General features: G+C 44.6%; 1 protein-coding gene across 3 annotated transcripts in view; it reads right to left on the minus strand.

The window, feature by feature from the left end:
- The window catches only part of ATP2A3 (ATPase sarcoplasmic/endoplasmic reticulum Ca2+ transporting 3), a 680492-nt gene that overhangs the window by 101708 nt on the left and 552780 nt on the right, over positions 1-26004 (minus strand). For all 3 annotated transcript variants that reach the window (XM_069614715.1, XM_069614714.1, XM_069614716.1), the window contains exons 10-11: positions 10019-10121; positions 6965-7096 (exon numbers count right to left, since the gene is read on the minus strand). In XM_069614715.1, coding sequence (XP_069470816.1) covers positions 6965-7096; positions 10019-10121 — 235 coding nt within the window. The remainder of the gene's footprint in view (positions 1-6964; positions 7097-10018; positions 10122-26004) is intronic.

Here is a 26004-nt window from a genome sequence, read left to right on the forward strand (position 1 = left end):
AGGGGGTGTGGGGACTGAGACAAATGAAAATAGACACAAATAGAGAATGAGACACGAAGAGTGAGACACTCATCATAAGTGAGAAGAATGGAGAACTATGAAAATGGACAGAGTGTGAGATTAAATGAAATGGCCAGTGAGCCTTGCCCGGACACCGGCGAGAGCAATTTCATGACCGTTCTGGGTCTGAGCTCTAGTCCACTTAAAGCCTAGTTTGGCGAGTACCTGCACTTCCTTGTTTCCATTTAGAGCAGTGGGGCTGTCAAGGAATGCCCTTAAATCTGCCCTTTGAAAGAGCAGACCATTGTACGAGTTTAATGACTCTGTTATCCCAATGTGCCACAAACAGGCATTCAGTGCAGACACCCGCTGCCGCTGCTGGATGAACTCCACCTCCGGATACTTGGAGGATTCATCTAGGACTATCACACATTGCTGGTTGCTTATCACTCTGCCAACATTCTCACTCATTGCTTGACATGGTTGTCCACTCCTCTGCAGAGATTCGATTGAAGGTGGCCTTTTTTGTAGACTCATTGCATGACACCTGATCAAGGCTTCAGCATTTGCTTTCGGTCCAGGGAACCAAAACTCCTGGCTCAGCTGCATCTTGGTCTTAATCATTCCAGGATGTCCCATCACCTCATAAACAAGGGTTGAGGATTATCACAATCCTAGGGCCTCTCGGGAGGAGACTGTATCCAGAAAGGGACAACTCTGTATGCACTCTCCACAGATCCTATAGAACATCCCTCGTATCCACGGTACTGTGCCCTTGCTGGACTAGTAAGCCCTCCAATTTACCAAATTGTAGGTGGTCCTTAACCAGTTGTAGGCACTCGTACTCGGTGGCCCTCCAAATTGTGTCCATCAACATCGACACCAGTAATGCGGTCTTAGTGATTTAGTAGTCTTCTGCCTTGATGTCCTCAACTCCTTTGCTACTTGGTAGACCCATTGGGCACAGAAAGTCCCCCCCATAATCTTGGAGCTTCAGAAGCCACCTCTCAGTCCCAGCTCAGGGAGCGGGGTCAGACCCGAGGAGTTTATATACGTCTACATTTGTCACCCTCGCCGGATCGAAGAATGCCGGGGTCCGATTCAAAGCTACCAAAACAATAGGGGATTGAATTGTTTCAAATGATTGAAACTATTTGAAGCTGAACCTCAGATTGATTGGGAAGAATTTAATCCAGATTCAGGCTGCTCGAAGAGATAAAAGCACCCGTTGTCTCAACTAGGCACAAACGTTTTACTTTTTTTTTTGTCACTTTATTTATTTTGATTTTATTACATGTTTTATTTATCGTGAGGCTAGGCGTTCATTCACATTCAAATCGATTTGACCTGAATTGCTTCAAGCCAGGATAGAGGTGAATAGAGGCTCGGTTTAAACCCACTTCACACTATGAGCTAGAGAGGTTCAAGTGGCTCCAACCATTAATGCCTACTGATTCGGACCACGGTTCTAGTCCAGCGCTTTGTGGCGCGCCCACTCTTAGCAGCAACACCCCTTATTATTACAGTGCTTTGAAGTGGGAGAAATCCAGCATAAAAGACTATATCAAAACATGATATCCTCAACATATCTTTATTATAATCAACAAGCACAGGAATGGATCCTACTTCTTGGAATAAACTGAGTCAAACACTACAAAATCGCCGAAAAGGTAACGCACAATCGGGCCTCCTCTATATATTCTACTTTTGCACACTGCGCCACTGGGCACAATGCCGATCACTGCGTGTGCACACGGGTTAGTGGATAATAGAGTCACAGGATGTGTTTTACTATCTCAATTCTTTGCTATATCTAACCTATACTTTTAAAGGATGGATACAAGGCAGTGCCGCCTCCGCCTTCATTCTGGCAAGGATGTGGCAAGCAACCAATAAAGAAGAGTTTATGCATCAGGTGACTCGGCAATCACATTGCTGCAACTAATGGTCAACATTTAGCAAAAGGAATCTGAAAAACATGACCTTTTCACCCTTCGGCCATCGAGGGCCAGTTGATTATTGGTTATTCACCATCTTTAGGCCGGTGAGGACCAGAAATCATTGAATAGTTTCTTGATATTCCGCCATGCATCTAAGAAATAATACGGTGAACAACCAAGCCTAGTTGTACATCAAATACCATCGTGCAAATTAATCTGTGTCAATTTTGTGGTGACACCATGCATGTTGGCAATGCAATGCAAGGGTGAACATTTCACATTAATCAATTGTGTTTAGAGCTGGTCACGGATAGAAAATTGCACCAGCAGTAGTTATACCATGTACATCCCTCTATTTAGCAAGGGGCTAATTAAGCCTTGGCGTGCTAGAGGTATGGTTATCACAGGATAATTGCCTCCGCCCAATTTAAGGCCAGAGCCTGCTAAGTGGCCTATGCGGAGATTCGAACCTGTGACTGCAGGCTTCACACAGATACGGGAGGCCTGCACTCAATGGCCCATCTTTCTGGCTTTAGATAGCATCCATTGCTAACAGCATTGAAGGGTCTTTAAAGTCAGCTATAGCTTTGGATGAAAAAACGAAGGTTAGTGTTTAAATGCGAGTTGAAAAGATGGAACCAAGAGGAAGGGTCCAAGTAGTTACTGGACAACAAAAACACACAAAATATGCCAGTGCCTCAGTTCAATAATGAATATATCAATTAGATATATTTGCAAAATCCAGGTTTCCTTAATAAACTGAATTTCTCTCGAAAAGTAATGGCCATGTGTGAAGTTCCAATTTACCAAAAAGCGTCAACATCTGTCTACATTGTGAGAGTGAGTCACCATGTACAAGTATAATGTCAGGAGGATAACATGACTACTTCCAGCCATTGCTGCCTCTACCAGAAAAAGCCGGCTAGGCTCATCCTGGACTATAGATCTATTTTGATCATACCATTCTCCTGCTTTTTAAAAGAAATGCCACATATTACAAGTGTTAATCAGCAGATATAGTCCCCAATTGACGTCAGAGGGATGAGAGGAAGCAAGCCAACATTATCAGGATTGAAAACCTGCGACTGTGACTGATGCAGATGTCAAAGGCGATCACAGACAGGTGGAGATTTCGCCAAGGTGTGAGTCACCTAAGTAGCCAGAACCTCTTGGTTGTGGCCCCATTTTTGCCACTTGATGAAATTATGCGATTGAGTGATTTGAAACAGCCACCACTATTAAGTACTATCAACCGTGAGGCAACAGAGATAAGGTTCTCTGCCAATCATGGGGCAGGAAATGCAGGCTTCACCTTATAGAATTAACCCACCTTCAGAACCCTCTGGGCAGCAGAAAGCCGCTATGCTGACTCCAGGCACGTGCAGCCTGTACCCCCCCACCACATTTCCCTTCCAGACCGTCATCACACTTCCCCCTGAATCCACTTACCCCCTTCTGCCTCCCACAGCCTCATCACACTTCCCCCTACATCCACGTACCCCCTTCTGCCTCCCACAGCCTCATCACACTGCCCCCTACATCCACTTACCCCCTTCTGCCTCCCACAGCCTCATCACACTTCCCCCTACATCCACTTACCCCCTACTGCCTCCCACAGCCTCTGCTTGCTAGCCTCTCCCCTCCTCCTGCAATGACTGCCATGGAAAGGGGGAAGGGACTACGAGTGGTAACTACTTCAGTGGTCTGCATTACTGCCCGCTAATGCCACTCACAGTGGTTACTTAAGCCTGGGCCATTACTAGTCAGTGATTCCCCCCAACCCCGGGAGTTGTTGCTGAATTTTTCAATTTTTTTCTCCATATTTTGTATTTGTTAAGAATGACCTGCCAAAAAGATAGAAGAATACTGTACAATTAAGAACAAGAAAACAAAATGAAAGGAGAGTTCAAACAGAGACAATTTCTGGAAAATCCAAAGTAATGGCTAAAAGCGGGATTGCTGATCGGTCTGGCTCTATTATCTAGTGAACTTTGAACAGGTTTTCAGCCCCTTTGCGAAAGTGAAAGAGTGGGTAATACTTTTGGGGTGAAAGTGCCATTTTGGTGACCAACAAAAGAAAACTGGATTATCTTTTCCGCATCTTGAGGCCGTCTGAAGGCCCAATAGCATCCAAAGCTCGGCTTCTCGTGGGGCGAGCACTGCCAGCTCCGGTCACTTTGTTGTGGAGATCCGATGGTTGCGCCACATGCAGCGCACTGGAGGTTATACTAAGACTCGATGAAGATATCCTTGCCTGAAATGGCATTCAATGTAGATTGACGCACCGAGGAGCGACGCGTTCCTATATTTGCTGGCTCCCGTTATCAGCCATTCTACAATGAGCAAATGTCCTCTGATCGATGCCTATGAGGTTGGGGAAGGCCTTTAAGTAGAGCATTGCCGGCAGAAGATGTTACGGGCCCAGATCAAAATGACCCCCACAACCATAGGGGAACCCAAGCTGCATATGATAACAACAAAATGCATGCATCTGGTGCAGTGTAAGCTGTTTAAATGCAAAAGAGCAGTGGAAAAATAGTAAATACGTTTTCTTTTTTTTTATTATTAATTTTATTGAAATGTATAGAAAACATACAAACAACAAACTTATCAGCATTGTAATCGTAGAACTCATTGCATAGAATCCACACCCCATAACCACCCCCAACCTTCACAGAATCTAAAAAGCAAAACAGACCAACTTATTATCACATGCCATCCAAAAACCCACCCCACATATCAAACAATTTCAACCTTTTTGTTCCTGCGAAGGATAACCTTCTCAATTCTGGCCACTTGCCTCAAGTCCTCCACCCATTCTGATCAGGTTGGCCTCTCATCACATTTCCATTTTCTCAAAACGATTTTTTTCACAGAATTTGCAGCCCTAAAAAAACAGCATTTCTGTGGATAAGTGAGATCTTCCACTTTATCATCCTCACCCAAGATGATAGTGTTGTAATCAAAATCCTCTTGCAGCAATAGAACCTCATTAATCTTCTCAGTGACACTCCTCCAAAATGTCCTCAGTTCATAACAGTGCCAGATCAAGTGTTCAAAGGAGCCGACATCATGCTTACACCTCCAACAGGCCTCTGAGTCAATCATCCCTCTCGCATAAAGTCATAAATACGTTTTCTCGGGGCACAGTAGTTTCAGTTACCCAGTTGTGTATTGTTAGAGCATCATATATGATCTCATAATCAATAATTGTATTGCACAGGAAGAATATGTGCAACATAGGTAAAGGACTTCAGTTGGGGGAGGCAGCTGTGTGGTGCATAGATTATAAAAGCGAACATATGATTCCTAAAGAAAATTGAAACGGGTGATTTCTCTGGTTCTCTTCTTTGAGGTAGCATAATACGAACCACCATGACCATCGTTATTCTCCAAGCATAGTCACTGTCCCAGACCAAAGAGCTGAAAGCAGGCTAAAACATGTCTGCCATAATGGAATTCCTTCTGGAGAGAGACGTCTTTGGCCAGCAAATGTATGTATGAAGTGACACAGCATTTGGTTTGCGAAGACTGATTGGGAGTATGTGCATACCACTAGCACCCCCTTTTAGCTGCATTCTTTGGCAAAATCCGAGATAAAGCAATGGAGGAATGGGGTGAGCGACTGCAGATCATCCAGGCACAGGCTCAATGGCCGCTAAATGACAGAACAAAGAAAGGCAGCCAGCAGAGGACCGGAACATTGTAATGACCACAAAAGAAAAACTATTACGTTTACCTTGCCAGCATCACAGTGGGCCCCCCAAAATGCACGAGGGGCCATTTCAATAGAAAGGGTGAAAGGTCATAGAATTGGGACATAAGTGGAGCATTGCCCCATTCCGATGAGCGAGCACTCAAGGCTGTCACATATTCTTGAAGTTCTCCAAAGGAAGCAGATGACTTGGTCTTCCTTGGTTGCCCATCTAGGTTCAGGGATCCATGTTCCTTCTTTGTGACTCCTAAATGTGTCAGCTCAATGTAGATGTCCCTATTTTCTTTTCTTGCAAGCTACTTGTCTTTTATGAGGAGACCCCCTCTTTCTGCTTCCCTTACCAACGCAACACCCTGTGCCCCTCAAACAATACAATTTTCTCCCCCAATTACATTTAGCACTGCGATATTGAGTGCCACTGTATTGCTGGAACGATAAAGCAACCTTTCACCTGGACTCCGTTAGATGCATGGTCTAGCATGTTCAGGTTCCCATCAACAGTGAACCCTGGGAATTTGTTAAGAGTGAATGATTTTCAGAGCAAAAACCAAAAATGCAGTCATGTTTATCCCGTGTTTGATATGTTCACTGGTGCATATCGAGCGTGAGAGCAGGAATTCAGTCTAAGGTTCAGCTTTACAGAGGAGGCGCCATCTACGACTTCAGTGTAGTTCCAGCGCCCGCAGAGTTCGTCTATGCACCCCAAAGCAGATCTGCTCATTATCCACATCCTGGCCCATTGGGACTCTGGCATCTTGGGCTGCCAGAATTCCCACAAGGGACTTATTGCCACATTGAGTGTGGCAAAGACTTGAGCTCAATATGCACATCACAAGATATCCTTATGGCTTCCAGTCTGCTTTCTAACAAGGAAACAACTTCCTGGGTGAAGAAAGAGGCAGAAGTCTGTTGCCTACTTATCAACTCTCTCTTGCCAAGTTATCATGTGCAAGAAGCAATGCCCATGAACTCTTTTCCCAATGCATGTGAACATACAAGGCTGTAGCTAAGGGTGAAATTCACTGTGGAATTTAAAAACTCGTATTTTTGGAAAATGGAAGTAAATTAATTAATCTGTGTTTTCAATGTGGCCATGTGTCCTTGGACGTCCTCCAATACATTATCACTGTAGTTTGAGGTCCAGCGGCTCACCTTTCACCTCGACTGTTCATCTCTCACAAGGATACCCCTCTGCGTCGGTGTTCCTTTTTACACCCACACAATGTGTGTCATCCCTTGCCATATCGAATGCGATCAGTCATAAAATCCTGAACAAGGCAACACGAGAATATAAGCGAAGCCTACTCACCGAATTGCAAGCATTGGCCCGCTCCACCTTGGACAGATTGTCGACAGCTGTACCAAAAACATTCATCTTCTCGACCAGGCAGGTGAGGGCAGTTTCTGTTGCTTCTCCAACCTTCTCATAGACTCCTTTGGACTAAAAGAAAATGGAAAAGAAAAACATCCAGCTGTAACATCGTCCTCACCTAATTTTAAAACGTAAATGCGCCCACTATTGAAGTAAAATGGCTACTCTACTGTGTGGATGTGTGTGCAACAAGAACCTTTGTGCAAGTGGAAATTAACATGTTCCTTTTTCCATAACAAAACTCTTATTACTTTTCTTCGTGCAGCTCAGAAAAAGAGACATGATATTACATTTTCTGGAAGAGCGGAAGATCACAAAATCACAATAAGATTCAACCATTCCTTTGAACCACTTCCTCACCTAACATTTTTTCAAGATCTTTGTTGCTTTGACGCCTCTTCTTTCTCTTCCCATATCTACTCTTGTCTTCCTCCTCTTGATGTATCCTCTTCTCCTTACATTGACTCTTCTTTTCTATTCTTTCCTCTTCTCAGCCCCCTCATTGGATTCCCTGTATCCTTCTTTTGCTTTGGTCCCTTCTAGCAAACCTCAACCTTGGCTTCATGGCTTACTTCTTTTTTTGTGATCCACTCAGAGGCTGCTTTGCAAACCCGAACGCACTTGGGAAACATCTTGTTCTTAATCTTTTCTTATCACCCTATGATCTTGCTATGTAATCTTCCTTTTTAATGCAAAGTGGCTTTACTATCAATATATTATTTCATATACCTCCTCATCCATCCCTCGCTTTTCCCTTCTTAACATTCTTCTGTCTCCCTGGCTCTCATGATCCTTCATCTAATTCCACTTAATTTACATTGAAGATTGATATCTTTATTCTTCCTTTTCCTAGATCACTTTCTCTTCTGTCCGTCTCCTCATTTTCCCGCTTTGCGTTGCTTTCTGAAAACTCATAGTCTTTCTTGCTGCAAAGAGCTAACCCTTCTGCGGATCCTGCGGACTACCTTTCGTCTTATTTCTCTGGTATTCCTTTGCTCTTCTTTATCCAACCCTTTAATTCATCTCGCTCCCTTTCCTTCTTCCCCAGGGAGCGATCATTTTACTGATACTCAAAAAACCTTCTCCCGATTCCTTTCTTCCTTTTAGTTATCATGCCATTTCTCCCCTTCCTTTTCTATCTAAACATTTTGAATTAGCAATCTATTCTTATCCTTTTCTATCTGGAAGATAATTCTCTACTTCCCTCTAGGTTCCATCTTGCTCACTCTAATGCAAGGGTCTGTAACATTTGGCTCAGTTCTTATGATATCTGGCTATTGACTATGCTGGTTAGGGATGATAGGAGTTGTAGTCCAAAACATCTGGAGAGCCAAAGGTTGCAGACCCCTGCTTTTCTACAAATCACAAGCTTTCTTAATTCTGATGGTAATGATGCTAAGCATTCTCCTCAATGTGTCCGTTGCTTCTGACATGGTGGACTACGCTGTTCTTTATTCTTATCTTGGTATCTTTCTCATCTGGTTCTGTCCCAGTTTTCTTCTGATCTCTCGCATCACTCTTACGCTTCACTGTGGCCTTCTCCAAGGATCAGTCCTTGGCCATCTTTTTGTTTGTTTGTATAATATCGTCCTGCCATTATCCAGTCATTTCGTTTTTCTTGTCATTTCAAGACTAATGATTTTCAAATCTTTTTGTGCCCTTACTTTTCTGACCCTCAACATTCATCTGTTTTAGATGGTCTGTCCAGTGTTTAAAATCTGGATGCTTCTCCACACCAGCCCTTCTAAAACCAAGATGCTCTTCTTTCCTGCCTCTTCTCACTATGCATGTGCTGTTCCATTATTTAATTTGTCCTATTCTGAATTTTTCTGTCTTCTTCTGCTCATAAGTTGGTCATCTTTGATTCTTTTCTCTCCTTTCCAAGACCTCCTCCCTTGCTTAATCCTGTTGTTATCAGGTGCACAATATTCTCTAAATGTGACCATTTCTCAGCTGGCAAGATTGGATCTTGGCTTGTTTTTTTCATTTTAACTACTGTTCTCATCTTGTTGGGTTGCCTGCCTATGCTCTTGGCCCTCTCCAATCGATTTCTATTTCTATCACCTGTGTACTATGTGTACTCCCTACCCGTTCTCATATTTCTCCTTCCTTAGCCACACTTCCTTGGTTTCCTTTTCTTACTCATCTTCAGTTTCGTTTTCTCTGCATTGTTTTTAATCTTAGTCATAATTGTGCTCCTCCCCATCTCTCCCATTTGGTAACATTTCATGTTTTTGCTCGGCCACTTTATCGTTCTTCATTTGAATGCATTGCTCTTCACCTTTCCCCGACTACAGAAATGAGTAGATCCGGTGTAGTCAGAACATTTACTACCTTATTTAGCAACATTTGAATGAGAGGTCAGCATTAAATGCCTTAGACTACTGAGTTCCAGTGTCCGCCGATCTGGTAAGCACTATGGGAATATTCTTTGCCCAGGAAACCCTGCTGTATGCCATGCAGAGCCTGTGATTTAACAAATGCAAATACTGACCTGGTCAAAGGAAATAGGCCTACACATTTTGTTAGTGTTTGTAACAGGTTAACTGTGCATAGAGCCTCAGGTTTGAATCAGGATTTTATTTTTGGTCTGTCATTTGGGTTAAAGATAGTGGCAGACTTCCCTATAGGGATCTCTGGAGATTTCCCGTTAGGCCTCTGCACCCTCGGCCTCTTTTGTGGGGTAACCCATTTTATTTCGGAATGTTCTCATAGGAAAAAGATTGGACCTGCTGAAAATGGGTAATTTGGGGCCACTTTGAACATTATTTCCAGGGCCTCTTTTGGTTCGCAGTCCACCCCTGGATAAAGATGCAATGTCACTACCTGTGATATCATTGAGAGGACAAGGTCCATCTGTTGTCACGTCACATATATATATAACAATGAACTCACATTAACGAAGATCATAAGCTGCCTTTCTTTGTGACAATTTTGAAAAAAATCGAGCTATGAAAAAAGTACAACCGCTGTAGCTTAAGCCCGACTTACTGAGTTGAAATCCAGCGAGGAATCGTTGCACAGAGCACAGATAGTTGCCAACTCCACCAAACCATCGTAAAGCCCGCACTGAATAGGCCTTTCATCCTTCAACCTGTGACAGGAAACAATACTTTGTTATTTTATTTCTTTCTTTACCATTGTACAGTAGAGGCTTATAATACAACACAACCTGTATACTCATATGATTCATCAGTACAGATAAAAAAGGTCCACTGCCTTCTAAACATGATCACAAACTAGGACTCCAAAGATGAAATTGCCTTGACCAATAAAAAGCAGTTCTGTGCCTCTTAAGTGCCTGGACACGTTCAGGCTTAACTATCAGGAAGGACCTATCCCAGGGGGGTTTCTCTCCAAATGTCTAATAACACAGCCCTGGTGAACCCGAGCCAGCATGGGCAATGTGGATTGGGCAAGAGGGCCATAGTTAAAAACATCTGAAGAAGCACAGGTTGAAGACTCTTGACCTAATCCAAAGTTGGAAGAATTAGTGAACCAGTAAAGGTGCTATTCTCCTTATAGACAGACCCCAGCCGAAAGCTTTATGAATGAGCATGCAACGTAAGTGGGAATTAGAACAGAGGCAATGTGCGGCAGAATAACCTGGTACAACCAGCAGCCAATACCCGGATATGGATGCCAGATCGCCTGCTCTTCTCAGCAAAGATGCCATTATGTCTCAAATACGTGAAAGACAGGCCCAATGGAAACCTTGGCACTGGCAGCTAGTAAGGTTATTCACAATTTAGCTGCATCGTTTCACCATCCTGCCCAGCTGCCTCGTTTCAACTTGAAATAACAAAATACGATGTTGGAAAACATGAATTGCCAACTCTGATGAACTGTAATGCGATGGGAGGTTGCTTGTTTCCAAGTCACTTTCTGTAAGTCAAGTATAAATTATAGCAGCTGGCAGGAAGTGAGGGGAAATTTAAGACATGTCAGATCCTCTACAAGGAATCTCCAGCCAACCACTGCAAGGGAGACAAAGGTTGAGTCGAGGCTGCTATTCACGCAAGCAAGGTCTATGCGACCACAGCTCTGGAACGCGTTCATCCCACAGCTGAAAATTGTGGAAGACTCAATTAATTTAAAAAAAGTAAACAGACTTTTAGGAATACTTTTTTCACAACAAATTAACAACACCTATGTAACTTTAAATGGAAGCCAATCCTGCTCCAGTATCTACATATGAAAAACTGCTGTATACGCCACACACGCCCTTTAGTTTTAGTGTAACTCCCTCCCACCAATTTCTTTGTACTTCTCCCCGAGCACCCGGAAGAGAGCCAGTTAGATTGTGGCACTGTATAAATCACCACAAAAAAAAATAGATAAAATATTTACACATCAACTGTGCGTTATCCCACAAAGGTATTGAAACTGAAAATCATTGCATTCAAAGCTTTTGGTTTGACACTTCGGTGTTACGTTTTCCCAATCCCTCTGTCTGTGCAACACCTTTGTGCAATCCTACACCACTTTGCATGCTGGGACTTGAAGGTCAACCATACTTGCAAAGAGAAACACAAAGTATATATTTCACAAAAAAAGTAACAAGCAGCTGAAGGTGTCGCACCCAAAACGGGGCTGCTTAGGAGGATATGGGTTGTTTGTTTGACCTAAAAAACTTGACCTACTGTCGATTTGACCGAATTTTTTGGCTCAAATTCTTTTTGACCTACTGTGAAGACAGACCCCCTGCAATGCCCTAATGCGGGGGGGATACCCCATGGCACCCTCCCCGAATTCCACCCACCTCAACCTATTCCCTTACCACACCCCACAACTATTTTTTAATTAAGATATACTATTTGACCTACTGAATTCGACCTAAAAGATGCGGTCAAATCGGCGTAGGTCAAGTTGGCATTAGGTCAACTATGCCAATACTGCTTAGGAGCCATGCCGCAGTGTGTGAGAAAGGACAGTGACTCATAATAGCAAGCACTACATAAAGACAGATTACAACATTGGAATGGTGCAAGTTCCATTGCAGACAATGGCCTGGCATAGGGCAATAATGAGGGGATATGCCCCGAGGTGGCAGGCCGACCATGTAGGTAATGGCCTGCTGCCCAAGTTAAGGGCCAGAGGGCAGAAAGGGTACCTTAACGAGAGTGGCAGTACCGTTAACTGCAGGGTCAGCCCGCCACCGAGATCCATAGCACCATTAGCACAGGTGTCGTTCCCTATATAGGAGTGAAGGTTTTCTTTTTTCTTTATATAAAAAAAAAACGTGCCTTTGCAGCGTGGCCCCAACCGGCCGTGCAGTGCTTCCGAAAGCTTCAGTCCGTTTCCCATGTTGATGACTTTGACGTCATTTGCATGGAAAACGGACTGAGGGGACTGCAGCAATGCCGGCGCTGGGGCGCGCAGGTTAGGTACGTTTCTTATTTAGTTTTTTTGAAGACACCATTAGCACCCATGTAGGAAACTGCATGGGTGCTATGGTGAGAGGGAAAGAGGGAACCGGGACGGGAAGGGGGAGCTGGCTGCTTAGGCAGCTCGGAATGCAGGCTTGTAGCATACAGAAAAAAGCCCGCATTTCGAGCCTCCTGATTTGCTGATGCTCCCCCATCAGGGTGCTAAATACTGTCATTCGTCCTTTGAACCAATATTCTAATGTTTCTCCTTTGTTTGTCCTTATTTTAAACAGAACAATCTACCCACATTTGGTGGAGTATTCTAATAACTATGCCCCCCTCCTCCCTATCCATTACCAGGTGGTAAGGTCCCTTGGTCCTCGTTAAACGCTCTCATTTTGCTCATGCCCTTAACTTGAGATGAGGGCCGTGAGCACTTGATAATGCCCTTGAAATGCAGCATTATTCCATAATTATTTAGTGTGCGTCTTTTGTAAGCCTTCATGCAGGACAGGAGCTGCTAACTGTACAAGGGTTCTTTTACTTTTGTCCCTCTCAAATACAGTGGTTTCTCTGCTTCTGGGGGAGTTGGCCTCTGGCAATGCCATCCATAGCCTTGCCTGAATGATCTTCAGGGCCTATACCCTCCCACACCACTTCCTTTCGCTGCTCCGAATGGAAGTGGTGTCCAATGTCTTGACTCTGCTTCAGGGTGATAGACTAACAATATAGTGAGCTTTTACGTGCTCCTGATAAGGGTTCCAGCAATGGGTACATTGTGATCTACAACATGTTTTTAAGGCTGTTGGCTTCTTTAGAAATAACAGGTTTTACGCAGGCTGAATTGAATGAGGAGTGTAATAAAACTACTTTCCTTGGCAGAGGTGCTTCTAGCGTTGTGTCAGCGATAAACAGAATATTTAACCAAATCCACGTTGCTTGCTCCTCAATATTATATTTGGGTGACTTTGCACTACATAAATAGTTAAGTATAAACGACAAAGGGCCTCTTGATTGCCAACGCATCATGGAAGGTAAACCAGTAACAAATTTCAATATTGCAGGTTAATTAAAACAGTGAGCAGCCAGGTTGAATGAAATTGGCCTACTGGCTTTTCTGCTGAAAACAGAGACCTCAAGAGGAACACACATTGAGAAAGTCAATTGTTTAGAGTAGGCTTTTCCGTGCTATTGCCAAAAATGATGATCCCGACATTTTATCATTTGCTCTGGCACTCGAATCATGGTGAACTGGAATAATAATATCACAGCTATCTCTACCAAAAGCAGGGGTACCCTACTCATTGCAAAGTTTTGCCATCAAATGTCCAGATATATAAGTAGGTATATATTGGATTTATAAAGCACGTACCTAGCTGGGAAGCAACGGAGCGCTGTACAAAGGGACTCACGTGACTGCCACTGAAGCTCCAGGTAGACCAATTACCTGTTTTTGTGAAGTGGTTTGGGGTGTGTTGGACAAGGGGAGTCCAGATTCTTCTGTTTCTGCCACAGTTTTATACCACAGGATCTTAGCTAGGCACCTCCAGACTTTGTACTTTGCATTTCACTCTAGATATGCATTTGCCTTTAGGTGCAAACCAAAAGGAACTAAAGACAATAATGACCACTGCACGCTTTCACAGTAAGGCACTTTTAATGCATCAATAAGCACTTTACAATGGGCACATATAAGAGTCTTTGCTCTAACCTGGGAAACCCTAACTGGTATTCATTAGTGATGAAGGCAATACATTATGATCATTTCAATCCTTTGTTATACACCTACCCTTGTCTAACGTTGGATTTGTAGTAAGATTACGAGATTATGACCCCTTCTGTGTGGGAGAACAGACCCTCATCTAATAATTTGGATTCCTGCTACTCCATTCGTCCTTTGGTACCTCAACGAGGGAGGGAGTTTTGCCTTCTGTGTCCACTTTGACACCTTGCCAATTAAAATACCCTGCAGAAGGGGGTCCTTATTGATTGTTGACCTATTTATGCTCACACTGAGCTCTCTGCTTTACGGATGGTCGCCTTATCCTTGACTCGCAAGGCCCTTCAGGCAGCCAAGTACACTCGGCCCATTTCGTCCAGGACTCTGCCCCAGATTCAAAATACTGCCTTCAAAGAACTCCCTCTGCAGCTAGATTGATCTCCAGCCCAGCCGAAAAAACCTCCAGAGACAGCTACACAGAACAGCCCTCTCCTTTTTGTCAGCCAGCAGTACCCGTCTTTCACCAGGAAGCGCCAAAAAACATCTTCCTCCTTTCTCCCTCTTTTAAACCTCTCAGTGAAAAAGAAAAAAACGCTTCTTATCCTATGTCTCCGTACATTTTCTTTACCATTTGCCCAGCCTCTTCCGTGGTGTCATCTGTCTTCTGTAACAGCACGTGCCAGAACTTTTCAGCACCCATCCTGTCCCTTCTGATAACGCCTATGTAATTTTCCAGCCCTTGGCTTAAATGACCATTGGACAGTAGTCTGCACAAGACAACATTCCAATAATGTTGCATCTCGCATTTTATCCTCCCTTCTTCCCTTCCTGCTACATTCAATGAAAGACTATTCTGTTGCACTGCACGCTCTGCCCTGCGAAGACTGCTGTTCAGCTTTCAATTTTGCATTATTTTCTGAAACGGACAATGTTAGTGCACCTGCCACAATGCCAGCACCTTTGCAGCCTGTGGCCTAACCAATCTAGCCCACTCTATTTACTAACTGCTAGTATCAATGCTACCTAACTACACACAGAATAAACTGCACAAATCCTTTAGCTCATAACCTCTCCTACAGGTGAAAAAATATGAGGCCACAGCAAGTCGCCACACTTCATACTACAAGGCTCCACTCCTGCTCCCCCCTTGTCTCAGGCTCCATTCCCTCCAAAGCATTCTTTACTGTGTCCTACTTTTTGCAATACACTACTTTGCTTCAGGAAGGTACACACATCACAGACTGCATGGAATTCAACAGTTATTCCAGTCAATCTCCTGTGACTTCTGCCATGTACGTGCCAGTGGTTGGCTATTAGTGGCAGCGCCATAAATTGGCTAGAACTAAAATCACAATGGGTACAGTGGTGCAATGTAGCAGTCATTTCCATACATGCATTTTGGGAAGGAGGGATGTGGAATTTACATATGGGTGCACTTGTTTGTGTGCAGGGCTGCTGCACCCAACCATATTATTGTTGCAAAAATATCAACAGACCTCATCATTACAAAGGTATGTAGGGCCTTATTCAGTAAAGACTTTCCATTTTCCCATAACAAAACGAGGCATCCTTAATTCCTTGTAAGGATGGGTGGTGGAGTCTATGGCTGTGTTGCCCTGAAGCTACGACCTGTAATTAAATTAAGGTGTTTTATTATTGTTCAGTGTCCGTCTATCCACAAGGCACATGGTATTAATAGTACAAACTGCTACAATAGAAGATCAGGCACTGTTCCTTGGCAGCAAAATGTCCCATTAAAAAATGCTCAACAAAGGCGCCTTTCAAAATACTCCTTTCAGTTTCCATGCCACAAGCATCACTGGAATCAAAAGAAAAATAAACTTAACATACTGTGATTAGGAACATGAAAATTAAAGTTCCAAAAATGCTGTTTCGATAGAAATGTTTTAAAACGTTTTAGAAGAGCTCAGGGCTGTGCATAAAATCACCTGCAAAAACCCTCTTCCTAGGAGGTGTACTGGTTTCTGTGCATCCAGGGTGGAAGGAGGTTGCATGGACATGCAAGTCGCTGCCCCAGTCCTGGCTTAAGAGTTCTGATAAAGTGATGCTTTAGCACACCTCTCTCATCACATTTGGCGTGGTTGGTGCAAAGGCCTTTGAATCTCCACTGGTAGTCCAACAGCTCTGGTCAATATGTTGATTAGAATCAGAATATTTGTTCATCCAACACCCCTTTGTTCAATATAGGATTGAGGGCAGAATCCTGACCTAGCAATAATCACAAAGACCTGGTTAACCAGCTGTGGGACATCTTGGTCTAGCACAATGTTAGGCAACCTGCGGCTCGCCAGATGTTTTGGCCTACAACTCCCTTTATCCCTCACTATTGACTATGTCAGCTAGGGGCGATGGGAGCCGCAGGCCAAACATCTGGAGGGCCACAGGTTTGCTCATCACTGGTCTAGGAGGTATCCTCCACTACAAAACAGATTTCTGGTATGTCTAACATACTGGCACTTTCAGGTAGTGAACCAAGACTTGGAAACAGTAGGTGCTGTGGGATCTCAGTCTGACTATGCATGGCGCATGCCCATTCGTGGCCAGAGCAAAACTGTAGCTTACTCAGCCAACCATTGCACCATTAAGCGAAGCCTGGTCCTACCATCATCCAAGATGCTAAAAGCCAACCAAACCACCTAATTATTTTAATGAACTTTGTGTGTATTATAATCCATAGCTGTTCAAATTACAATACACGAAGACTGAACATACACATGTATGGAGGATGAAACTGGGAGATCAGTAGTAGAACGTGTGGCAACAATGGGTTTAGCCAATTTGCTTTTTTTCCCAAAGCAAGACGTTGGTTGTACACAGATGTTAGACTTCACCCAGGAAGCAATGGGGAGACTATTTTTGTTCCATCACTTGCTTTTCCCAAGCAGTGGATTAGATCACATGTTGAGATGATGTATAGCGGACTTCCACAAACACTGAATCATGGCTACTGGGACCAAAGAGGATGTGTTTGAATTAAAAAGCCAGTAACATTGAATAGAATCCCTGAAGCACTGTTGGTTTACTATGGTCTAAAATATTTCAAATGTGATGTGTGGCAAACAGAGACATCTACTGCGTGGCTCTAGGGCGAAACACCCCTCAGACATCATCCCAGGTGCTTCTGGACATGCTTGTGTATGTGGAGTTATGAAGCCATGGTTACCGAAGCAGGAGAACCAATAGTAGCATTCATGTCTCTGATTTAGAGCACAGCGTGCAAACACAAACCTGTGTTCTCAAAACGAATACGTAGAGCACAGACAGCCTTGCTTCACCGCAACCTGAAAAAGAACAGCGAAGCAGCCACTCTCGCGATTGTAGAGTGGCGATGAAACCCAGCCAGTAGTAGCCTCACGTCAATTCACTCTGTAGGGTCACAGTCACTGCCCAACAACGGTAGAGCCTACATATCAGTCTTGGAAGTACAATCCCCTTGCTTTCCACACAGGCTCTCCTTTGCTCTCCACACTGGCCCTCCTTTGCTCTCCACACAGACCCTCCTTTTCTCTGCACACAGGCCCTCGTTTGCTCTCCACACAGGCCCTCCTTTGCTCTCCACACAGACCCTCCTTTTCTCTGCAGACAGGCCCTCGTTTTCTCTCCACACAGGCCCTCCTTTGCTCTCCACACAGGCCCTCCTTTGCTCTAGTGGATTTGCAGCCATTCCTCTTCCTTAATAGCCATTTGCAACATTGACCAAATCCACAATGAACTCATGTTCGAATGTTAAGCGGTCATGTCCTCTAGCCGGCCTCACTGGTGAAGATGGTAGTCCATGGCTGGCTATTTGGGCAGAGGAGGGTTTCACTTATGATCATTACTCGATAATAAAGGGATTAATGTAAAGCACATCACACTTTCTCGGGTCAAGAAATCACCCTTCTCATCAAAGATATTGAGAAAGGCAGCTATCATCCCAAGAGGACCTTGTCTCCGGAAAGCGGCAGCTTCAACAAAAACATCTGGCTGTTTGGCCTCCACATGCAAACGGGACCATAGGTACATGTGCCATGGGTGATTTAATACAGGGCACAGACAAGTATAGCTTTCAATCTAAGACCGAAACAAGTCTGGGATAGCCTGCATTTCCATGCAGAGACAATGTGACCTAGCAGCTTTGTCTGGACTGCTGCTATTGGTGGCAGCACCAAGAAAGATTTCGATATGAATGGCCCCGTGCTGCAGTGGCGCAGTCAGTCTAGAAAATGGTGGTGGGGAAGGTTGCGCAGAGCAATGCCTGTTGTTCAGATTACTTCTAAACCTTCGACCAACCATATGTTTTGTTTATAGTTTGTCACGTGGCAGAGTTTCATTGGCTAACTCCGGGCTCGTTTGCCTGATCAAACCCTGAGTTTCAGCCAAGCATCATACCCGTGTGCATCCAATGCTGCCTCTGCTCCCCATCCATTTTCCATTGCCCGCCTTCCTGTTCCCCACTGCGCTGCTCCATTCTCAGCATAGCCCTGTTCCAACGCAGTCTACACTCTTGTCTCCTTCCTCTTAAAGCACGCATCGCCAGTTCCATTACTGCACCAGTGACGCCACTGTAGTTCGCCTCTACTCTCAGTAATAGGACTTCTGGGCCTGCCTGCCATGGCACACGCAGGCCTGTTCTGGGCTACTAATAGCTTTTGATTTCCCACTTGGGCCACACTCGTACATAATGGCTTGGGCCAGCATCATCACCTAAGGGATGGGCTATGAAGCTTATAAATTGATTATCTATAACATGCTTAATACCCAGAGGTTTCTAAGCACGGACCTGGGGATCGAACATGTGTTTCTCTGCGTCATCTTGCTTCCAAGGCGGGCGCGTTGCCCCCGAGCTATCCTCTCGAGCCTAATTTGAGCCTAAACTGTCCTGAGTAGGCGGATTGGATGGGCAATGCCAATTCTCGGAAGATGGAAATCAAAGCCTTCAACTATGAATGCATTAAGACAGATCTGTATCACTCGTTCTTCTCTACTCTACCGACCGACCGATCTCTATCACACCCTTTCTGGTTAAACTCCTTGAGAAGTTGGCTGCTTACCCTCCACACAGATACTGTTGATTGTCTGCATGACCATCAGTCTGGCTTCAGAGCATCCAGAGACCCAGAAACTGCTCTTCTGAACACCCTTGAAAACCTACTCTCAAATCTTGACTCTCTCCCTCTGTCCTCATTCTTCTCGACCTCTCCTCTGCCTTTGACACAGTAAACCACAACATCCTGATATCCTGTCTCTGTGACACCCTGAGGATCACAGATCAGGCCCTGGCTTGGCTTGCATCCTTTCTCTCTGGCCGTCCTTCCTAGGTGGAACTGGGGTCTTTTCTTTCCACTATCACTCTCTCTACTTGTGGTACCCTCCAGGGATCCAACCTATCCCCCTGGTTTTTCAATGTCTACATGGCCCTTCTTGCCCTCATAATCTCTGCCTTCATCCCCAACTTTCAGTGTTATGGGGATGACACACAGCTCTCTTTCAGGCTACCCTCGACCTCCTTCTACTCGCTCCTCCTTGACTGACTGGCCGCAATTCAGTACTGGTGTGCTGCGACCAATCTCTGCCTCAATGATAGCAAGAGAGAGATCATGCTCATTGGGCCCCTTGCTCCTGCTTTCCCACTGTTCACTATGGCCAGCCATCCGTGGCCCTGCGCCCTCACCCACCAGTGAGGCAAACAATCTAGGGGTCATCTTCGATTCCACTCTCTCCTTCTCCTCTCACATCTCAGACATCCCTAAAAAATCCCACTAGCAGCTACACCTCCTCAGAGGAATTCAACGTTTTCTCACCTTCCCCCAGAGGCTTATGGTCTCCAGAGCCCTAGTTCTCTCTAGACTGGACTATTGCAATAGTCTCTTTCTCAATCTTCCTACCTCCACTCTACAACTCATCCAGAACAGAACCGCAAGACTTATCCTTGGCCTCACGCCCAGGGACTGCATCTCTCCGGCACTGAAATCCCTCCATTGGCTCCCTGTGGCTGCAATGATCAAGTTCAAGACCCTCTACATAGTCCATAAGGTTTTCTGGGGCGAGGGCCCGCACTACCTACAACCCTCTCTCCCTAAATACTCTCCTTCTACAGTCCTCTGCTCGTCCACCTCCAACTCTCTCTGGGTGAGCCGATTTTCAAAACAGAGATTTGGGGGTAGATCTATTTCCTCTGCAGCTGCTTACCGCTGGAACAGCCTCCCTGCCTCTCTCTGTCTTGAGCCTGATCACCTTAAGTTCGGGAAACTCCTCAAGACCTTCCTCTTCTCTTCCTCCTGCTCTCTCCTTTGTTAACCCCCTCCTTACTCTTGCCTACTACCCTCTCCCTAACTCAGTTCCGTTTGCTGCCTGGTCGCCTGCTGCACCTCCAGAACCACACAGGTCTCAGGCTCCCCCCGCCAGTCCTCGCACTTGTCCCTAGGCCTCTGCATTCTACCCACCACTTCTGAAGTTCTTTACTCATTCCTTGAGAGTGGTAACCTCTCTGCACTTAACCCAGGTCCTTGGACTGGGCGCACTTGTTCCCTTCCCCCCTCCCGCTCATTCCTTGTCTGGCACTTACGATACCTAGAATGTACTGGGCCTGGTCCACCAGGCTTAGTACAGTAGTTTTTTGTTTCTGTATGTCCTTCTCCCACCCCCCTTATTGCCTTTTCTGTCACGAACTTGCACTATTTGAAACGCTGTTGGCCGAGTACGGTAGCTTAAAGACTGAATGGTCTCCTCCCTCTTCAACCCCTTCGCTTCTCCCTTTTTGTCTTAGAAGTGCACTTGTAGTACGGCCGTCAGGACAAGTTTGCAAGCCATTTTTGCAAGATCATTCAGAAATGTCAAGGCCTAAGAATGACTCTGTATTCCCCTGTTCTCGTCCCGCCTTGAAGCACTTTGAAGCACTTCACCTATGTATACGCGCTCTATAAATAAACAATTAAAATTACAGTTCTCTGGCAATTCAGGCCATATCTTTATGCATTTGAGCGGAAACATCCCTGCATCATCAATGTAAACGTTGCTGTGGTACAGGAACACGGATAGACTTGATCACTGCCGCCTCAATAGCTGGCTCTAACACTAGAGACATCTATTCAGCACCCGGCATTGCCCACTTAACAACACAGGACAATTACCATACGATTGATCATGGGGCAGAAAATGGACAAGACAATTATTTCATTTAGCATTTTAGACCGCTTGTGGAACATTTTGAGGTACTCACTGTTCTTCTTACCACAATATTCACACTGATACCCATTGCCGAAAGTTGGGGCAGACATGGTAGCTCAAACCATGCCAGAAGTCCTGTATGAACTTACCACACGGATGGAGAATGACCCCGGAGAATGAAATAAGCTCCAGGTCATGATTTTGACGTCTGCAAAAAAGTGCTTAGGTTGTGGTGGCACGCCACTCTGGTTTAGAGTGGGTTCCCATTGTATTACATGCGGGGGGATTTCCCCTTACCTTGCCCTCAGACCTCAGCTTTTGTCTGTACTTCACAGCTTCCGCCCCGGACACTCTCGAGCTTTCCCCTCGTCCCTGGAATCGAGGTCCTGGAGATGCTGTGCCTAGAACCCAAAGCAGTGCATATCCGCCACCATTTCTGCTGTTTGATTGGTTGATTGAGGCTGCATCCCAAGGTTCTAACATTGTCCTGCATTCTGTGTATTCAAGTAGGGTTCGCGTCCAGAGGTCGAACTCTCAGTTTTCGTGTCCCCATTTTCTTTTTTTTTCTTTTTTATTTTTTTATTTAGCATACAGTGTAAATACATACAAACTTTTGCTTTCCAATTTTCTGCCTTACTAGTCACAGCCAAGCCACATTCGTTGATAGATTTTTCAATTATTTCAGATTATTTTTTATTAGCCCAATGATGGAGAGACCGCTGGTGGGCTTCATGTGAATGTTGGAAGGTGTTGGGGAAAGCACAGAGCCCTGAGCGACAACCTAAATGAGTTAATGGGTATGGCAAAGCCACTCCTAAAATTAGATTCATTCATTTATTTTCAACATTGAATTCACATTGTTTTACAGACCATGTGCGCCCAAGGTTGCTTCGTAAACTCAACCACAAACCAAAATCATAGTGTTCCCTTATAAATTCTCTTCTAGTTACTAATTTGCATAATGGGCCACCTGATGCCTCCCAGATGGTTTGTACTACGACTTCCATAATGCCTCACCATGGACTAAATTGGGTAAAGCTGATGCGAGTTGTGTAGCAACATTTTTTCAGTGCAGGCTATTGGGCTGGATTTTCCTAGATCTGTCTAAAAGGTCTCCCGGATCTAGGAAATCCATTTGCAACCTTCATTTATTTGACTGCTTTCAGTGCCTCGTTACCTACCGAAGCTTGGATTGTAACTGAGATCTTTTGGTTCAGGGGCGAGACACTTAACCAATGCAACAGTACAGGAAAGGCTCCATCCTTGTGTTATTTTCCAGGTGTTTATGTTTAATCTTCTGAGAGGCAAATGTTTATGAGGGGAGGAGGGTGAGAAGTGGGAGCAACCCACCTCCGACCCTTTCATCCTCTCATGTCAGGCAGGGATAGCCTGCCATATTGTATCTTTTACTTGTGTCCCTCACGTTGCACCTTTCTGCTCCTTGTTTTTATCCATCAGATTGTTGCGTTATTTTATTCTTTTACCCTATTGGACTGCTTTTAATAATCACAGTTTTACTGTTGCCTCCTGTCTAATACTATTTGTTAATTTAGCTCCTCTGCTCCATGCGACTTGGCTGGAAGCTTAGGAACTACAGTTCCCATACTTCCTGTCGTTCTACTAAGGTTAAATGTGGAGCGCAAGCGCAACCGCGCCTGGCGCAAACAGGTTGGTTTGTGCTGGTTCATGCAGGGAGATGGCAGCAGGGTCCTCTACACTGCGTTTCTGCCCTGTGAGGGCTATCATCGTAGGTTTTTACAAGCTTCCCACTAAACTTCACTACTTATTTAGGCAATATGTCACGTAACAATCTTATTAGGCTCATTCAGCTAAACCGCCAAATAAGGCTGCAGGCTGAAATGCGTGATCTCACCCTAGACTCCTCTTCTTTATCGGGTAGATCCCGCGCTAACAAACTCATGGCGGAGACCCCTCAATCAGTGGCGGGTTCACGAGAGAACACCACAATAAAGATTCAGAAGGACGCTACCAATGATCAAAACATTTCCCAGTTAGCAAATGGCTACCCCAGCACAAGCATTCCATTGAAAATGGTGTTACTAAACACCCGTTCGCTAGCAGGTCATGTTACAGAGGTAGCAGACTATATCTTGTCGGTTGACAAGAACATCATGCTTCTTCCCGAAACCTGGCTGAGTGAGGCTAACTTACATTCTTTACAACTAGGAACTCCTATGGGCTACAGAATTCTGCACTCACACCGGGTAGGGCAAAGGGGCGGAGTGGCAATCATTTTTAGAGAAAATGTTAACTTCTTTGTATCTAGTACACCAATACTTGATGCTTGTGAGGGCTTATTGGTTAAACTTCATTTGAGCTCTACAACTACTTTTAGTCTCCTTATCCTTTACCGTCCCACAGCCACTTTGCCAGATTTCCAGAAACAACTCCTGGTCTTTCTAGGCTCTCATATAAAATCACAGATTCCATTTATAGCGATGGGAGATTTTAACCTGTGGGCTAATGACCCTACTGATCTGGAGGCAGGTGCTCTATTGAACCTCCTGGAGAGTGTAGGCTTTAAACAATGTGTTACCGTCCCCACTCCTCAAGGAGGTAACACATTGGACTGGATATTGTCCAGAAATGAAACCATCTCACCAACAAATGTTAAAGCTTGTTGTTGGTCTCACCACCACCTTATTTCCTTTTCGATTCTTACGTCTGTTTATGTCATAGAGAGAGCATGCGTACCCTTAAAACCTATCTTGCACAGATGCGCTCCTAATGCCTCTTATGAGGCTTTAACATCCATTATCTCCTCCCAGCTCTTGGCTATTGAGGATAATGGCTCACTGGAATCCTACACCACTCAGTTACGTAATATTTTAAATCTTGCCTTGCCTTTGAAAAGTTAGCACCCCTCAATGGAAATCCTTGTTATGGAAAGAAAGAAGTACATCCTTGTGCTAGACAGTGGTTTTCCCCAGATGTCTTGGCAGCTAGGCAGCTCAAACGGACGGCTGAAAGAGGATGGCGGACGTTTCCAACAAAACACACCTTGGGCCTATATAAAGAGGGTGCCAAGTACTACAAAGATGTCATCCTGGGAGCAAAAAAAGCTAAAATGGAGGAGCGCATTTTGGCAACTAGCACCAGAGAATTGTTCAACATTTTGAGTGAGCTTAAGGGGAAAACCTAGGAACCACAATTAGTTGTGGATGATGCATGGTGCCAGAAAATCCACAAAAGCTTTGTACAAAAGGTTAAACAGCAACAAGGGACCATGCCAACCAACCCGTATACTCATGCTGCTGCAGCAACTAGGTCCGTTAGCAAGGAGAAGGACAGTGACGCTGATGTTTTCGCGTTTAAGCAGGTTACAGTTGAGGAGTTATCTACAGTTGTTGAGAATCTCAGACGTACCTCATGTATGGGTGACATATTCCCTGCATCAATGTTTAAGAAATATTTTGCTAGTATAGCCGCTTCAGTTACATTATTTATAAATTCTTCCTTCCAGGAAGGGAAAGTTCCAGAATATATCAAGGAAGCCTGGACCGCCCCTTTATTAAAAAAGGAAGGTTTAGATCCACAGGAACCATTGAACTATCGCCCCATAACCAATGTCCTTTTCCTCCAAAATATTATTGATAAAGTTACCTGTATGCAATATGATACTTTTGTTGAGTAGAGTACTTTTGTTCTGTCTAATGGAAAGTCTGGATTCAGGAAAAATCATGGAAACAGCGCTGGTGGATGTTAAATCTACCCTAACTGGAATTGTTGATCAGGGTAGGGCGGCTATGTTGCTACTGTTGGATCTGTCCATTGCATCCTATTTGGTCGATCACGATAGGCTGGCGGACAGGCTCACTGAGGTGGGCAGATGTTCTAAGTTAGTAGCAAACTGGTTCAGATCCTTCCTGGGATCAAGGAGAGCTAAGGTAGCTCGGGGGACTTCACGTCAGAAGAGGTTGCCCTCTGTTGTGGCGTTCCGCAAGGATTCGTCTCTGCTGCTATATAACATTTACACCAAGCTTTTTTTGATCTCTTTGACAGTCTGGGTGTCAAATATGCAAATTATGCAGATGGATGACACCCAGATTGTCCTGGAATTAACAGGCTCTTATGAGGTAGACTCACAGTTAGTTGCTGGAGTATTTGATGCCATTAAAGCTTGGATCAGAAACAACTTCTTGGCACTAAATGATAAGAAGACGGATATCCTGATTCTTGACAGTGTGGCCAAACTTAAGAGTCTAGGTCCCCAATACGAAGCCTTTCTAGTCAGAGGGACTAATGTTCAGGTATCCAGTGATGTTAAGACATTGGGCGTGGTATTTGACTGTAACCTAAACTTCAAAAAAGCATGTTGCCTATGTAAGTTCTAGTTGCACGTATACAACCCATCTTTTATGGCAGATTTTACTGTATCTTTCAGAAGCTAACAGGGCTTTGATAGCAACAGTGACCATTAACTCTAGGCTTGACTATTGTAACAGATTATTGCTTGGCACTACACTAGCCAATTTTAAAAAACTGCAGACAATTCACAACGGGGCTGTCAGAGCTGTCTGTGGCATAGGACATAAGGGATCATGTATCCAACGCCTGGAGGAAACAAATTTGGCTCCCCGTTCATCAAAGGGTCCAATTTAAAGCATCCTGCCTGGTATACAAGTGCCTTGAAGGCACTGCCCCAAGGTACTTTCAGTCACACATTAAGAGACTGCCACATAGAAGAACACTGCGAT

This window comes from Ambystoma mexicanum, chromosome 9 (assembly GCF_040938575.1).
Source record: "Ambystoma mexicanum isolate Mex_15411 chromosome 9, UKY_AmexF1_1, whole genome shotgun sequence".
Classification (NCBI taxonomy): domain Eukaryota; kingdom Metazoa; phylum Chordata; class Amphibia; order Caudata; family Ambystomatidae; genus Ambystoma; species Ambystoma mexicanum.